The sequence below is a fragment of the Protomyctophum bolini genome, assembly GCF_963924005.1.
Source record: "Protomyctophum bolini genome assembly, chromosome: 12".
Taxonomy (NCBI): domain Eukaryota; kingdom Metazoa; phylum Chordata; class Actinopteri; order Myctophiformes; family Myctophidae; genus Protomyctophum; species Protomyctophum bolini.
Genome location: NC_137873.1, coordinates 11,929,127 through 11,945,875, shown reverse-complemented (window position 1 = coordinate 11,945,875; position 16,749 = coordinate 11,929,127). Strand labels below are relative to the sequence as shown.

The 16,749-nt window shown below is 42.0% G+C and overlaps 1 protein-coding gene across 2 annotated transcripts in view; it reads right to left on the bottom strand.

The window, feature by feature from the left end:
- LOC308325887 (receptor-type tyrosine-protein phosphatase mu) overlaps positions 1–16,749 on the bottom strand; it is a 219,407-nt gene that overhangs the window by 95,183 nt on the left and 107,475 nt on the right. For both annotated transcript variants that reach the window (XM_080778633.1, XM_080778634.1), the window contains exons 11-12: positions 13,005–13,206; positions 11,834–11,936 (exon numbers count right to left, since the gene is read on the bottom strand). In XM_080778633.1, the coding sequence (XP_080634759.1) occupies positions 11,834–11,936; positions 13,005–13,206 (305 nt within the window). The remainder of the gene's footprint in view (positions 1–11,833; positions 11,937–13,004; positions 13,207–16,749) is intronic.

The window sequence follows — 16,749 nt, the reverse complement described above, 5'->3', positions numbered from 1 at the left end:
CTGGGAAAAACATTTGGCGAAAATGGCGGTTAGCACATTTGCACAAAGATATTCGGGTTCGGTTTAAAAGAGAAAAATGGATGGGGCCGCCTAGTATTGACATCTGGGGGACACCAGTCAACAAGGTATATAAGCAAGCTAGGTTATTTTGTATAGCAGTTTTCAAAACAAGGCAATTCAAAGTGCTCTGTATAAAACTCTAAGCATTGAGATGAACACAGAGCAAAAGAAACACATTATGTGAATGCAATAAAAAATAAGTAAAAAAGAAAACAGAAAACATAAGGGCTTACTGGGGAGAAGAATTTTAAAAGCAATACATCTCAATAAAAGGCAGCTGCAAGTAGAAAAGGATTTAGCTTTGATGTAAAAGAACCGAGTTTTTGCAGACCTGTAGTTTATTGGGAGTTTGTTCCAGAATGAGATATGTGGTTCTTAAAAACTGAACTTTGTTTCTCTTTAGTTCTGATTCTGGGGACAGAAAACAGACCTGTCCCAGATGACCTGAGACCTGAAGTTCAGAAATGTATTTTGGACCTAAACCTTTATATTATTTATAAACAGCAGTAGTATTTTGAAATCAGTTTTTGGACAGACAGGTAGGCAATGTAAAGAACTAGAGTGAAATAAGGTTTAAGTGACGCCACATGAGGTTTGCATTAAAAACACCATAGAAAAACTCTAGATAAGGTTGGGTAAGATATTGCACTCATTAAATTATTAAAATGATTTCCCTTATACTGTATAAGGGATAATCTGTCTACAGTCATAGCGTATTATGACCTTTGTAGAGCTTAAGGCTATAGCCTTTTCATTACTTTTCTCAGAACCTGTAAAAGCGGTCCATTCATTCATACGTGGAAGCTTCACCCAAATGAAAATATAACTACTTGCATGACGAACCATGTCTAAAAAAAACCATCATTAACGTGCAGTTGGGATCACACGCCTGGCATGAGCTGGGGCCCCACGTGAACCAACCCGAGCGCCAAGATGTAGTGTATACTGTATGTTGTTGACTAATGGTAATCTGACCTTTGGTTAAAGCTAATCCGCAATAAATTCAGGGTTTGTCGGGATGCCGCATGAAAAGGTTATCTGGAAATAGAATATGCAGTGTATATAAATATAGTTAATTAAGTTACACAAGACCGCCTCAAGCATCCTGCGTTCCCTGGCCTCGCTGGCACGCTGCCCACGCCGGAGGGCCCTCGTTACTGAAACGTCACGCGGATCTCAGCAGAAATTTCAGCGGCGCCATAATCGCCGTGTTCCAAAACACCTCATACTGTATGAAATGATCGATTGTTCCCAGCAGACGGCGTCGGGTGATTAAACATCCCTCTTGGCTGTACAGCATGTGATCTTTAACCCTATAGTTTATCATAAAGTGCTCCCCGTGTCATTAGCGAATGCCCCTCTTGAGCATGGTCTGCTTGGGTGTGGCCCGATTCCTCAGAGCGCTCCCGTTTAGTGTGAAAATGGGAGGTGATGAAATATTTAATCGTGCTGAGAGTTGGCGGGAGAAGCCAGCCCTTAATTACCGTCCCCTATTGAGAGCGGAGGTCAGAGGTCGGGTGGAGTAAGTAGCCGCAAAGCGGAGGAGAGATGGTACAGTATGGGGGAGGAAGCTACTGTAGGTGGAGAGTCAGCACTCAGGGCAGTCACACAATGGATAGGATTCGTTATAAGAGTGCTCCTCAACAAATGCTACACAGTGGATCTTATTGCTGCATTCTATCAAACCGTTTCACGTGTTGTGCAGTTTGTAGATCTGCTATTTTGCAGATTTTCCCCTATTATGACATGCCCTGATTCTAAATGTGTGCAATGAAATCTCATCTTTAAAAGAAAAATCACACCCGTGTGAAGTGAGTGGTGCAACTCCGTGTGCGGGTCCCAGGGGGGTCCCTCTACTGTACTGTACTGTACTGTACTGTACTGTACTGTACTGTACTGTACTGTACTGTACTGTACTGTACTGTACTGTCCCACCCGAAATCATATACAGTTAATGTGTGTGTGTGTGTGTGTATGTGTGTGCGTGTGTGTGTGTGTGTGTGTGTGTGTGTGTGTGTGTTAGACTGCGCAACAGTGACACTTGGTGATGATGAAAACCAACGCTTTTTTTGTGCTCGGACACAGGGATACAGAGACACAGACAGCCAACCAGCCAGCCAGCCAGAGACACACAAAGCTCCCTATAGGATAGCTCTGGTCCATAGCTCTGATGCGTTGCATTTAGAGCTATGTTACTCTCGACTTCCGGGGCTCGCATGAATACAGACCAGCCTCTCGTCTTTAGCGTAAATAAAAAGAACGTTTTTGCTACTCACCAAAACAAAGGTGGGCTGTGTCATAAGAAAGCCTACTTTCCTTAGTGGAAGCACTCTGAGCCCCCCCACCATACATATAAAAGGTACTTTTGGCCAGAAAGGGATTCTATGAGGCAATTCTCTGGGCAATATCGGTAGAAGGCGCAGTGGAGTAACTAAAAGTATTTTTTTCCCGGTGGAAACAAAATCCCCTTTTGGCCAAAAAGTGTCATTTATACGTGTGGTGGGGGGCTCACTAAGGAAAGTAGGCTTTCTAATGACACAACACGCCTTTGTTTTGGTTAGTAGCAAAAACGTTCTTGTTATTTACGCTAAAGACGAGAGGCTGGTCTGCATTCATGCGAGCCCCGGAAGTCGAGAGTAACATAGCTCTAAATGCAGCGCATTAGAGCTATGGACCAGAGTTACCTATAGGAGTGGTACATTGCACCACTCAAAAAGGACAAGGTCACACAAATATGGGCATCGTGGATCAGAGATAACACAAACGATGAGGCCGCAACAAAATATGTACAACTCTGACAGCTACCAATCTTCAGCTACTTTTTAACTTATGTTGTTACTGTGTATATTTTCTTTATTCATAACCTATACTGGGGTTGATATTCCAAATCAATCTGCAGATTGTGAAATGAGAACAAAACCCTCCCCCTGAGTGGCTCCATGATGATATGATGATGAACCATGATGATGATAGAGTATGCAGTAAGAACATGCGCCTTCCTTTTCCTCAGGCAAAATATCAAGTGCCACAGGCTACGAGGCTCCAAGGCTGAGTCTTGTAATGTGGAAATCTCAAATACGTCTCTGCATCTCTGCAATCTCTGCAGATATCAACACCTACCTCTCAATGGATTTACAATCCGAGAAAAATATTTTTGTTCGCCATTGTAAGTCTCGGACATAGTAATGCTCACATTCCCCGGGTTGAATGTACTTATTTTTTTTGGTGTTGAACAGATGTAGGTCTATGAACATGGCTATTCAAAGGACATTATTACCGCTAGCCTTGAGAAATATAACCTCTTGCTCCTATAATGATTGGATTGGATTTTAGGTTTCATGGTCCCCATGGAGCAATTTGCTTTGCAACAGTAGTGAACACAACCAATACACGTCATACAACATAAATAAATTAGTAAAAGGAAGACAATGAATATGTATGTTACATACAAAACATAAAATGCAAATGAACAATTTAAAAGCAGTAAGAGTCCATTGTCACTGTCGAGCAGAAACCTTGCATCTCCATCTTTTTAGGTTTTTAATCAATTTCATACCGTGCACAAATCACGCACAAATCTGTGAAAATAGCTGATCTAAAAGTTCAAAATGTGTCACATTCACAATGTGTTCAGCTTGCAGATCTGCTTCACGCTATGTTTGAAAAATGGTTGAAATGTTTCACCTACAGTAGGCCTATAATGATGTGCCCAACATAGGGATGTCAGGTTGAAAGTAGTTAACTGTGTCTGTGGGCTACGCTCTACAGTCTAATGTTTGAGTTTTTTTCATATTTTTTTCATACTGTAAATCAATGCTATTGAACACCCTTTACGACGTAAAGACTTCTGACAAAGCCTCTTAAATCCATTGGACCCTCAAACTGTCTGCTAAAGCAACTAACTCCACCACCTCTCCCCCTCTCATGCAAGTAATTGACACTATATATAAAGTCGCGAAACCAACTTATTGGTTTGGTTTGTTTTAAAAATATAAGGTTTTCTTCATTTCCTGAAAAATGTATATTTCTCATTTCCTGAAAAATGAACATTTTGGAGTTAGGTGGTTTCTTCCAGACAGCAGAGTTATGACAGTGTGAGTGATAATGTGAACTGATAAGTTTTAATGTTAGATATTTGCAATCGGCGTGATTATTTTTGCTGTCATGTTAAATATGTCACTTTGAGAAGATGACACCTTGTCACCACATGCTGAGTTCACAATCATTACATTATGAGTAATTTTGACAGACCAGAGTAATTCAGTCACATGCTTGATTTAGCATGACACGAATCATCGCATCATCGCAAAGAACAAACATATGTAGGCTATTCTTTGCTCTGCATGGTTGTATAAGAACCAGAGCAGTGTCAGGCTTTTTCCTTTTCATTTTAGTTGGTAATAAATCTACAGCAGTGGTTTTCAATTGTTTTGTGCCCAATGCACACCAAAAGGCATGTCAAAATCTCAGTCGAAATAAATAAATAAAGTAAAAGTAAAGGACGACAGATTGTAAATGGTTAGTAGCCTATATACTATACTTTATTGTATATTTTCAGATATATATATATTTTTTTCTCTGCATTGGGAAATGAGCCTGCCAGTGTGCATCGGCAGCTACTGCTCTACAGTTACTTTAAATTATGCTGCTATCAAACAACCAAACTTTAACTATCTTATGCTGCTAGGCAGCACAGTGAAGTCCAACAGCTGATACTTTAGATTTTGCAAATGGGTAATCTATGTTGGAGCTGCTCTGATCGATCGGTGATCGGCCGACATTCACTATCGGTGATCGACAATTTACTCGATCTGGCGAAACCAATCTTTTATACCATTTAAGTGTTATAAATGTCAATCAGAAATATAGTATAATGTTGTTTTGCATCTTTGTGACAGGGCTAAACATTCTCCCCTTCCTCCGTTTTGACGAGGGTTTTACTTTTCACATTTTTTTCGCTATACCAAATCTCGTTACTGAAAATGACAGATCCATATGCTCATTGCAATGGATTGCAACATGAGTTTGTAGATCTTCTATTTTCGCCGAATGTTCGCCATGTCGATAACTGGGACGCAAGGGCCCAAGTGGTTAAACCAGATTTATACGGTGTCTCGTGCCAAAAATAGCTGATCTACAAGCACAAAATGTAGCGCATTGCATTGCATTGTGATGCATTACACAACACTGGTGGGCAACTAAGTGTAACTGTAAACGTGGCTTCAGTGTTCTCTGCTCCTGCATAGACAGCCCACAAACCTTCACAAACAACAAACAGATAATACCACTGTCATGGGATTCAAAGGAAACCGTCAGCAAAGGTATCCCGCTGCTCACACCACGCGTCCTGCATGTGAAACTTCCCCATAATTGCGGTTAATTCCAAAACTCCCGCAATCCCCTGCATCTCTCTCCAAACAGAGGATGGAACAGACACACAGGGAGTGACAAAGAGAGAGACGTGTAGAAGCGGATGGAGACCGGGGAGAAGAAGAATGGAATAAGCTGTTGAAAGTGGTCTGCCAGCGGGGCCAGCAGGCCTGAACCTGCATCCCGGCAGCAGCGCCGCAACCCGAGCTGACACCAATTAGGCCTCCTCCCGCCTGGCTGCCCGATAGATTTCAGTCCGGTTCGCCATGTGACGCCGACCAATTATGGCGGATTGACTTGGCATCGACTGGATTGTGACCTGAAACTCAGATTTATTTTTCACGTGGGCTGATAGGGGAGGAACTCGGGGCTGTTTGAGCAGATGAAGGAAGGGGGTACGTCGGAGCATTTCAATCACTGCGTACCTCCCACCCTCTCCCACTCTCTCCCTTTCCCTCTCTCTCACCCACACCCACACATTGCCTCTACCTCGTTCTCCCTCACTCTCTCTTTAATGCTAATCGGTTCACCTAGCTGCTCGCTCACGTTATCGAACCGGCGAGATTGTGCTATAGTGGCCCTATATCTGTCTGATTTAAGAGGTGTCGTAAGTAACACACATCTCCTGACCCAGCATCCAGTCTCCATCGCCTCTTCTCCTCACACTTTATCTGTCCCCGGTGTCCATAAACCATTGAAGCAAACAAATTAGAGGGTGCCATACATAGATTACATTTGCCGTTAAGCATTTCAAATGGTGAAATGCATCAGCCTTTGTCACGTCTGTACAGCTATTAGCCGCTGAGATGTAGCAATCAAAGAAAGTTTGTGCCTATTTTGGGACTGTAAAAACAAAATCACGTAACTGATTTCAGGCTACAGTATGGCTTGTTAAGATAATACAACGCCACAGGGTAGGAGCTATATGCTGGGAATCCAGTTTGCAGCATCCAGCGCCCACACGGTTGGAAGTATTTACATGTGTGTGTGTGTGTGTGTGTGTGTGTGTGTGTGCGTGCCAGGGGGGCAGTCAGACAGATATTTTGTGAAATCGGGATTTCCTGAAAGTTCATAATGGCCTGTTGTGGCGCTGTCATTGGGCCCAAAAATAACCATAGCCCCATAGAAGTCCATGTATTTGGGCCCAACTTCACCTAGACTGTAATCACTGTATTACCTTAATAAACATGGTCATGAATACTTTCTGCTTCCAGTCATTAAAGTCTCATTTCTAATGTCATAATATTCTTTTTGGAAAATTATGGTCCCATTTATAAAGAAAATGACCATAAAGTCGCATATGTTCTGAGGGGCATGGCTACCGTTACAGTCTATGATCGGGATTCCCCACCCACTCGAGTAAAAATAAAAACCAACGGAGAAGAAGGGGGGAAGTCCCGCCTCGTTGTCGGGGCCAGCCAATGGCCAGCTGGGCCCAAACGGATCTAGAAAGATGGCGATGTACAATTCAAGGACTGACAGGCTTCATTTTACGTTCATGTTAGACCCGCGGAACGCTTTGTCCATATTTTTTACAGTCTATGGTGTGTGCACAAGGAAAAGGTTAGAGTAGCAAAGAGAACAAGGCCTGTTTTAGCAGTGTGAATGATAAGGAAAGCACCCCCCCACCGCAGAGGCATGTAAACACTCATTTTAATGCTGGGTAGTGTGGAGGCGTCTTCTGGCCCTGACAAGAGGCCATTGCAAACATTATTTTAACACGACATGACTGATCGACAGATCGCTAATCCTCTTAAGGAAACAGCGTCCCCTCTGGTAAAAAGAAAGTGTTCCCAGCTACATGTGTCGTCACCCCCCAGAGATTACTTCCAAATCCATCTCGCACATTTTAAACACATTAGCGAATACACAAATATGAAAAAATACTGTAAGGTTCTTCCCCGAGATACATCTAATGTATGCAGCGGGACTGTGCTGGAGTGAAAGTGACACTCTATCGTGTCTTGCCTTTTTCTTTTTTTTAATGAACTGAATATTATCGTTTGATGTTCCTGTGTCCCCCCTCACTGACACTGTCCCCCCCCTTTCTCTACCCCCTTATCCTGTATCACAGAAAAACATCTGCTATTTGAAATTCAAACGTCTGGAGCTTGCATTACTTCCCAAACCCAATCAGTGTGCAAGATTGCATTACAGAATCAGGTCTCTGGCCGCTGTGCTCAGCTCCTCAGTAACACTGTACTACTGTACTGTACACCACTGCCACCCCTCCGGCAAAAACCAAGCCAGATTTATACTTAGTTGCCCGCCTTTGTTGCACGCCGAAATTGGCGATCTACAAGCTGAAATGCGCTGCGGCGCATTCCACCAGTATCTCGTCTTGAGCCTGCATCATAATCTCTCCTCTTTGCCATTCACGGCTACTATTTTTTAATTTTCCCCCTTTTAACAATTCGTATTTCCAGGAGATCGGACACGTGAAGCACGTCTTGCAACCTGCCTGAAGATGTAATACTTCGCTGTGATCAAAGGATTACTTCATTAGCTCGCAGGTTGGAGTTGTTTAATGTACACGTACAGTACTGAATCCCATTGATGTAGAGCGAGGAAATTGTTTAAGGCACGACACGGACACAATGTGTCCGTGTCGTGCCTTAAACAATTTCCTCCTCCTGCTTTTTGATATGGAGATTTGGTATTTGTAGGAGTATGTCATACTCCTACAAATACCAAATCTCCATATCAAAAAGCATTGTGATTCTTTATTAATAAGCGCGGGTTTTGTATCACAGTATAAAGCTCATTAGATAACAATAGCTATAAGTTTATAGGATTATGTGGTAAAGCATTAGCAAACAATTACAGTATGTCCCTGCTCATACAATAGACGCATGGGTTATGGGGGTTGTGTGTGTGTGTGTGTGTGTGTGTGTGTGTGTGTGTGTGTGTGTGTGTGTGTGTGTGTGTGCTTTGAGATATTATCTCGAACGACAAATCTGAGGCTTTCATCTGGTGGTAGCGGCGGGTCAAACGATCACGGCTTTTTTGCGGTAAACAAAAGAGCGAGCCCAGTGCGCTAATTAATGGACGCTCTGGTTCGGCTCCTCCAACGGCTGCTCCGTTAATTATAATTAGCGCTTTGTAATTAGCCCGGTGAAAGAATGGCAGACTGACTAGGCCCTCTGAATTGTACCTGAGAGAAGATTAAAAGCGGATCGCTCTGTCGTTTCCGCTCGGGTCCTTCATCCCACTCGGCTGCCAGGGTATTAATCTAGGCAGCTGCGACTACGGTAAACACGAGTTGACAAGCCTGACTAAAGATCTCTGTGGTGTAATCTTTAAAGGACTCTGATGAGTTGATAGTGTAAAATTCACTTTTACAGCCAGCGTAAGTGTTTATCCCCCGTCAGATGAAAGAGTCGGCCCAAATCTGCCCCTGGTTGTTTATCATGTTATATTATTCAAGATGCTACTGTACATCCTCTAATAGATGCACACAGTTTAATCTGGGCATTTGCAGAAACAATACACGTGAAGCTACAGTACTGTACAAGACTTGGTTAATGGAATTACATATAGTCTTACTCAATTACATGTCTTTTTAAACTCGACTTCATGACGGTATTCAGCCGTATTATAAAAGTACAGTATGTGGTTTTGGTGATAGGGAGGCATCTATGTATGTTCCTGTTATTTCCTGTGCATACAGTATCTGTAGGAGTGGGCCGTGTATTAGCAGCAGTGACCACTTATTAGCTAGACATACTGTAAAATATACAGTATATGATGGACACTCTGCTGACTTAGCAATGTGAGCGGTAATGGTTGAAGTTCAGCCTGATGGAGCCCACATCCTTTCGACCTGTTGACGTTATCTGCTCTAGTGATTGGCCAATTAGAACAATCTGAAAACCTTGTAGCGCCCTTTGCATCTAGGCCGTCTAGTTTCAGATGGAATCTAAGGGTATGAGACTGAATGATGGAGGGGAAAAACTCACAATCAGCTAGAAGAATAAATATACAATTATACATTAGCTATACTATGAGGGAAAGGGGAAAGGAAAGAGAGTATTTTTTTACTGTAGTTAAGACATACCGTACTAGTTAAGACGTACTCTATACAGTAAATGCTATTCATTGAACAAAGAAGATCTTTCTGAGGATTTGAACAACACCATATGACAGGGTCTTTAAATCGGTAAAGATTGTCTAATGACAAAAATATATAATCTTCAAGCTGAAATATTTTTTATGTTTCCCAGAAGCATACAACATCATAGTAAAAACTATTGGCTTGTGTCCAAACATTTTGCATTTAAACCACCGTGGTGCAGCTCATCTCATTATGACTGGTGAGGTGAGTGAATGTTCAAGCCTGGCAGAATGCTTTCCCTGACGACTGACGATGAGGTGAGCATTAACGTTGACTTGTGTCCAAGAATTTGGCCATTAAACTGAACAGTTGTACGTGTCAAATAAACAATGCCTAATAAATAAACCATCAAGCGTGAAGAATTCATCATGCCAAATATGTTCATCAGGGAGCCAAAATATTGGCTTTTGGTTTAATCTGCCCAGTGGCACAATTCGTCCAATTAATTTCTATTCAGTCAATGATCAGCTCTGGAACAATGCTTATTTCCCCCAAAGACTGTCATGAAATGAGTAAGCCAAAATGTTTAATTGTGTCTGTGGTATTTACATCTAAAGCTGCAATCCATAAACTTTTAATCTGTATGGTCGAGTACCGTATGTTAATACAATTTTATGACATTTTATGATGAATGCTGTTCTGCTCTGCTTAGGATATTTCAAAGAACAGCTCTCATTCCTCGTTCCCCATGCAACAATGATCTGACACACCAAACATCTCTTTCAAAATGTTTCTAAAGACACAAATTGATACGTCAAAGTCAAACCTCAAATAGATACCTTTTTTCCGAAACCTTATTATTATTATTTTTCTATTTTCCAATTGTGATTTGGTTAATATTTGTTTCATATGCAGTGATATTTCACTTATTTACGCGTTGGTGGCGCTATAACAGGCCAATGTGAAAAGGGTGGGATATATTCCTCAGCCTAGTAGGAAAGTGCATGAAAGATTTCACGTAAATTGCATGCTGCGTTCATGATTTGAGGCTTTTTGTTCAAAAACGGGCCAATCCTGCAAACTTTAAAAGCGAATGTTAGCCAATTTGGATGGAATATGAAATATCGGACAGATCCGTCTTGGGCACATGACTATAGAGATACTGTGTAACGAATTGCAAATCTGGAGGAGTAATATGCCCAAAAAAAAGTCAGCCTCCTGGTGGCGCTATAACAGGCCATTCTGGACAATTTGGGTCAGAGGTTCATCATTATACTGGATCTCTTGTCCACTAGTCCCTTAATAACATTTTAGTCTAGTTTTTATTTGTTGACAGTATATTTAGTCATAGTTTTAGTCATCATGGCATAGGTTTTATTTAGTTTTTATGTAGTTTGTGAAAAAAGGTAGTCGACGAAAACAGCTGGTAACGGACGGACACACGGACGGACACACGGACGGACGGAGTGCAAAACATACTCTCTCCCCATGCCTTCGGCCTGGTGGAGACAATAAGGTTTTGGTCAGTATTGGAGTCTTGGACAATGTTTCCACCCGACAGCAACGATGATATGGTGCTTTGAATTGAATTGACGTTGGCTTGAATATTGGCCACAGATTCTGTGTTAAGAGTAAGACCAAACACAGGTTTTTTTTAATTAAGTGAATGATTATTCCTGTGTTGCCTGCCTAGAACAGAACTGAAGCCTGCCCTACAGTATAGTGGCTGAGGGCGAGCAGCCCAGCACATAAAAGAGCTAGGTGTACCGTAAAGACGTGAGATCTCAAAGTTACTTTAGCCTCGGCTCGGCTCGGCTTTGTTCTCATCTTCAAAGGCTCCCGTTCTTTTTTTCTTTTTTTTTTACACAGGATCAAAATCCACAAACAAAAACAAAAGTTCAAAAGATTACAAACTGAGATACGTACATCACTGAAATGACCTGGCAACTTCTCTGAGGATGGCCTATGAGTTATAACGTGCTTGTCCTCAATAAACACAGTTCTCCTGCATTGTAATCCCTTTCAACTCGTGTCCCCTTATTTCATCATTATAGGAAAAAAAAAAAAAATAGGTCTTAAATGAGGTGTATGTTTTGTTGCAGTGGTGGTCAATACTTATCAATACTCAAATGTTGCCTCCACTACAATTATTTGAAAACGTTAGTTGATTATTATTATTATTATTACAAAACCACTTAAGACCAATTAACTTTTGCAATTTGAAACTAACCAATCTACAAGCTCACAACGCATTGTGATCTGCCACTTTTATATTGCCAATACCTTTGTACTTTCACTCAAGTACATTTTGAATACCGCTCTAATATTCTCTTTTATGTTCAAGCCTACCTGACAGGTGCGCCTCTGCTCTGGGCAGGTTTCAGCAGGACAGTAACCGTGGTGTCGGTCTGGTTGAGAGAGGTCTCCTGGTCGTAGGCCGGCATCGACGGTGCTGCGGAGCAAAAGAAAGGGGGCGCTATTTTACAACATACACAGAGGGATAGAACTGTATTAACCCAGAGGATAGCTTGAATGGCAGTCTCTCCCACTGAAAATAGCCACTGTACAAGCTCCAAACGTGTCGCGCTGCTGTGTGTAGTAATACTAACAAAAAGTTAACAAAACAATACAAAACACAGTATAAAGATACCGGTAGTATAGAGATGACGTGGCATCCAATAATCCTATGACAATAAAATCCAGAGTGTTCATTTAAGAGAGCGAGAGTGTAAGGACTGTTGCATCTCAGAATGAAATTAAAACTCTGGATTTCACTGTGCACAAGGGTGTTATCAAAGCTGTTACCAAGAACAGGTGTGTTCTGTCTGAATCAATGAAGTACCCATAATCTCAGAAAACATTTTGTATTTATATGATACTTACACAGCCAATTATATTATACGGCACCGTCAAGCCTGAGGAGGACTAACTCCCCATTAGCGCACCACCTACTTGACATAGCGACCAATTACTGTTTGCACATGCACATTGCTGCTGGATGGGAATTGTCATCAGTACTGCTGGAATCCATTCTTTCACACATCAACCAAAACACGGAAGATTTGAGTGTCCAAAATGTGTAGTGTAAGTGTAATTATCATTTAGTCACAACCTTCTGTAAATACTTAAATATTTATAAAACCCACACACAGACTTTACCACTTTCAACCCAAGTCCATAACTTAGTGTGGTGATAGTGATAGACATTAGATTACCATACCATAGTGTGGTGATGGTGACATACAGTAGACATTAGATTACCATACCATACTGTAGTGTGGTGATAGACATGGCAGACCTTTTGTACTTTTTTGTATTTGTATTGTAAAATCAGTGCCCTCTATAGTCTAAATTACCTAATATAATTCACACTCTGGATTAAACGTTCACAGTATCCTCCATTATTTCTTTTATAATGTGCAAATACTGTTCCACCCAGGTCTGAATTATGACAGACAGAAAATGATTTAATTAATGAGATACGACCACCACATTTCCACCTGGTCGCTGAATTGCTGACCTGAGATTTTGGTAGTGAACTGCTGGACGACGGGCGGTCCGTAGCCTTTGGCAGTGCTGGCACGCAGGGTGAAGGAGTAGGTGGAGCCTGGGTAGAGGCCCGTGAACACGTGGGTGGTCTCGTTGCCCGCTTTCAGCACCTTCCCACTCTGGTTGGAGAGGTCCAGCTCCGGGTCGAAGGAGCTCACTGCCTTGTAGGAGATCTGCCACGGAATAAAAATCTATATGTTGTTACTTGGTAGTAGACTGGAACCCACTTATGCTTTCTATGGCATAGGCAGCTCCCGGCAGGCTCCACCGGGAGAATCTAGACGCAGCTGCGCGTCATAAGACTAATTAATTAGAGCGACAGAGAGAGGAGTGTGTGTGCGCGTCAATTTAACAAAAGGTGCAGACGATCAGAAATCAGCAGTGTTCGACGTTTGAACTACTGTACGCTGTATGCCAAATTGAAGTGGACTCGGCCCCAGACTTTTTTTCTTCTCCCTGGAAATAAAAACGTCCGGGTTTCCGAGGCTACTTGGTAGTAGTACACAATGTTAAAAACATTCAACTCTTGCGAGTTAAAACCAGCGGTGCTCATAGTGGGTGCCGGGGACCCCCAGGGCTCATTGCAGTTTCAGTTATAATTTCACTGGCTAGAAGAGATAATGTACTGTATATGAATGATATAAGATTAAAGGTTTCACTTGCTCCACTGTTATCTCCCCACCTAAGCTAGTAGGCAACAACAACAAAAATCGTCTGTTATGGAGGTCCCTGGGTCATTGACATGAAAACACTCCTGTACAGCCACCTAAAAGTATTACCATTAATGCTGAAAATCCAAGAACTAAAAAAGCTAAGTGGACACTCCATCATTGCGGTTACTAGCTTCCTTTTCTTTTCTTGAGACTTGAAAATGTAGGCTAGCCAAGAGAGATACAGGAGAGAATGTTCCGGCAGGATTCAGCTGAAGGCCACCAAGGGTTACAAAGGCTTCCATAATGAGATGGGGGGCCTTATAGCCACTACTGTGTCTGGATACGTGACATGGTTTTATTGGAATAGGACAGGAAAGAAATGACGTTGTCGCACCATGTGGAGTTATAAACGCACACACGCGCACGCACGCACACACACACACACACACACACACACACACACACACACACACACACACACACACACACACACACACACACACACACACACACACACACACACACACACACACACACACACACACACACACACACACACACACACACACACACACACACACAAACACACAAACACACGTGCACGCGCTCATCAAGGCTGTTTCTCTATTTTCTTGCATACAGCCCAAATCAATGGGCTCACAAGACGGTTGTGGAGGGAGGCCAGCTCATAACAACGTTTGGGATCTGCTGAATAGACAGAGGTACTTATATTTCATCGCAATACACACATACTGAGGGGCTTGTAGATTCAGACAGGGATGGAGAAAGAGAGAGAGGGGGAGGGAGAGAGAGAGAGAGACAGAGAGAGAGAAAGAGACTGGAAAGAAAACAGGCAATATATTCCCATTAATAAACTGCATGCTCAGAAAGGAAACATTAAGGTGAGTGTTTTTTGTTAATATCCAATTTAAATATCTATAAAGCTACACTTTAAGGAAATGCCTCTGCTCGTAATAGAAAGCCTCCATTATAATTCCAATTAAGGGAACACAAAGGCAGTTTAGAGTGCTGCATAATTTGTGTCCATCAAGTTCTGAAATGCTTGGAGGCCTTCTCATTTAGGCTTTGTCTGTAAAATGAGTCCGCAGTGCCAAATCCGATATCATAATGTTTCGGTGAGCACGTAAAAAAAAAAAAAACAGGACAGGACAGGACGTTACAATAATAAAAGTGAAGAGAAATGAAATAAAGAGGGGAAAAATACACCACAGGAGATTTAGGGTTCATTTATACTTGGTTGCCCTCTCAAGAAGTAATTTTTTTGGGGAGGGGATTTTTGAGCCTTTTTTAACAGAGACAGCTGTAGAGAGACTGGAAACACGGTGCGATTGTACGAGAGTGACAAGCAGCAGATAATCTGGCCGGCCGGGAATCGACCAATCAGAGCCCATGTGGTATGTGCCCCAGGCCCCCAAACATCCAGCTTTGGGGTCGCCCCAAAGAGATATTAGAAACTGAAAGGGATACGTACTACAGTACATAGAAAGATTATATACAGTACATAGATTTAAGAAAATCTACACGTATACCTCCACATAAGGTTTACAGTAATGTCGATATCCTCAACACTTCACAAATAAACATTACAGCAAAATTAGCACAGACGGATCTATGATTGCAAGATAATATCACATTATGAAAAAGATATGCTGAAGTGGCAGAGTAAATGAAATGTTTAGAAGGCTGTGCACTGCTGATGAACAATGGTTGTTCCATCCTTGAGGCAGAGAGTTTGCCTTCAGAGCAGCCAGCTAAAAGCTTTTGATTGATTGATTCTTTTATTTATACATTTCTTTAAGTGCCGATTCCGAATTACGACGAGTCAAAAAGACACCAAATGGATGAGACACAAAAAAGCCAAAGACTGGACCATTATCTGAATCCTATAGTTTGTACGTGAAACATTTACAAAAATATATGTGCAAGCAATTTGCGATAACTGACAATTTGAACAAGCATGACTCATGCCTCGTCTGTCTGTCTGTCTGTCTGTCTGCCTGCTTGTTTGGGGAACGAACAGCTGCAACACCACTGGGTGACCTAAAGTGGCACTGTTGAGCAGCCTAAAAGAGCTTATTGCTGGGTTCCATCTTAATATTCTATTATTGAAATAATGTATTATTGACCCAAATACAGTACAGTACAATTCATGATAATACAAGGATAGCTTGAAGTTATGCCAACCATCCGACCAATGGTGTAACTTCATCACGCAGCCACTGAGTCAGTCAATCAGTCACAGTGAAATTCACATGTTTAGTGCTAGCCTATGCTAGCCTAGTGCTAGCCTAGACTCTATGGGAGCCAACCCAGAGCAAAGCCAGGAGGGGAAAGAAGCGTACCACCTATGTAGACGTGCTGCGGTGCGACAGCTTGGCTAACAACACACAGAGCTCAAGAACGGAATGGAGGGCAGCAATCCAGGAATCCCGAGTTGGTGTTGGCTAGACCTCACTCTCGCAGCAACTAAGTGCTAGCCTGCTGGTCCAAAATTGACACCGAGCTTGGTCAGAGAGGAATGACACTGAAATCTCTTTTGATATCAGGGCTTGTGAGACGGATTTCACTTTGAGCCCCTTGATAGTGTCAATTCAAAGCAAGGTTCTGACTTAAAGGAAGAAACTTCTGGGGAATACCGAGAAAATACAGAGCTGTGTTTGGTTTCCATAAAAAAAAGAAGATAGAAAGAAAGAAAGAAAGAAAGAAAGAAAGAAAGAAAGGTACAAGCGGTAGACACCTCTATCTGACATGAGATTTCCAACTTTGAACTGAAGGGAAAAATCTACTGTATATTCTATTCTATAATCTACTGAATCTACTAGTTTCTTCTGAAACTGTCAGCTGTGTAATACCGAGATCGCTGGGGATATTCATATCTTATCTGAACAAGAACTGTCTCTATGCACTGAAGATTGCCCCCCACAGAGTGAAGGAGGTAATCGCTGTGGTATATGAAACCGATTGCCTATAGTGTGTGGGGATGTTATCAGGTGAAAACACATCTGGCTCCGCATAAATAAATGCCTGGGATGATTGTGACAT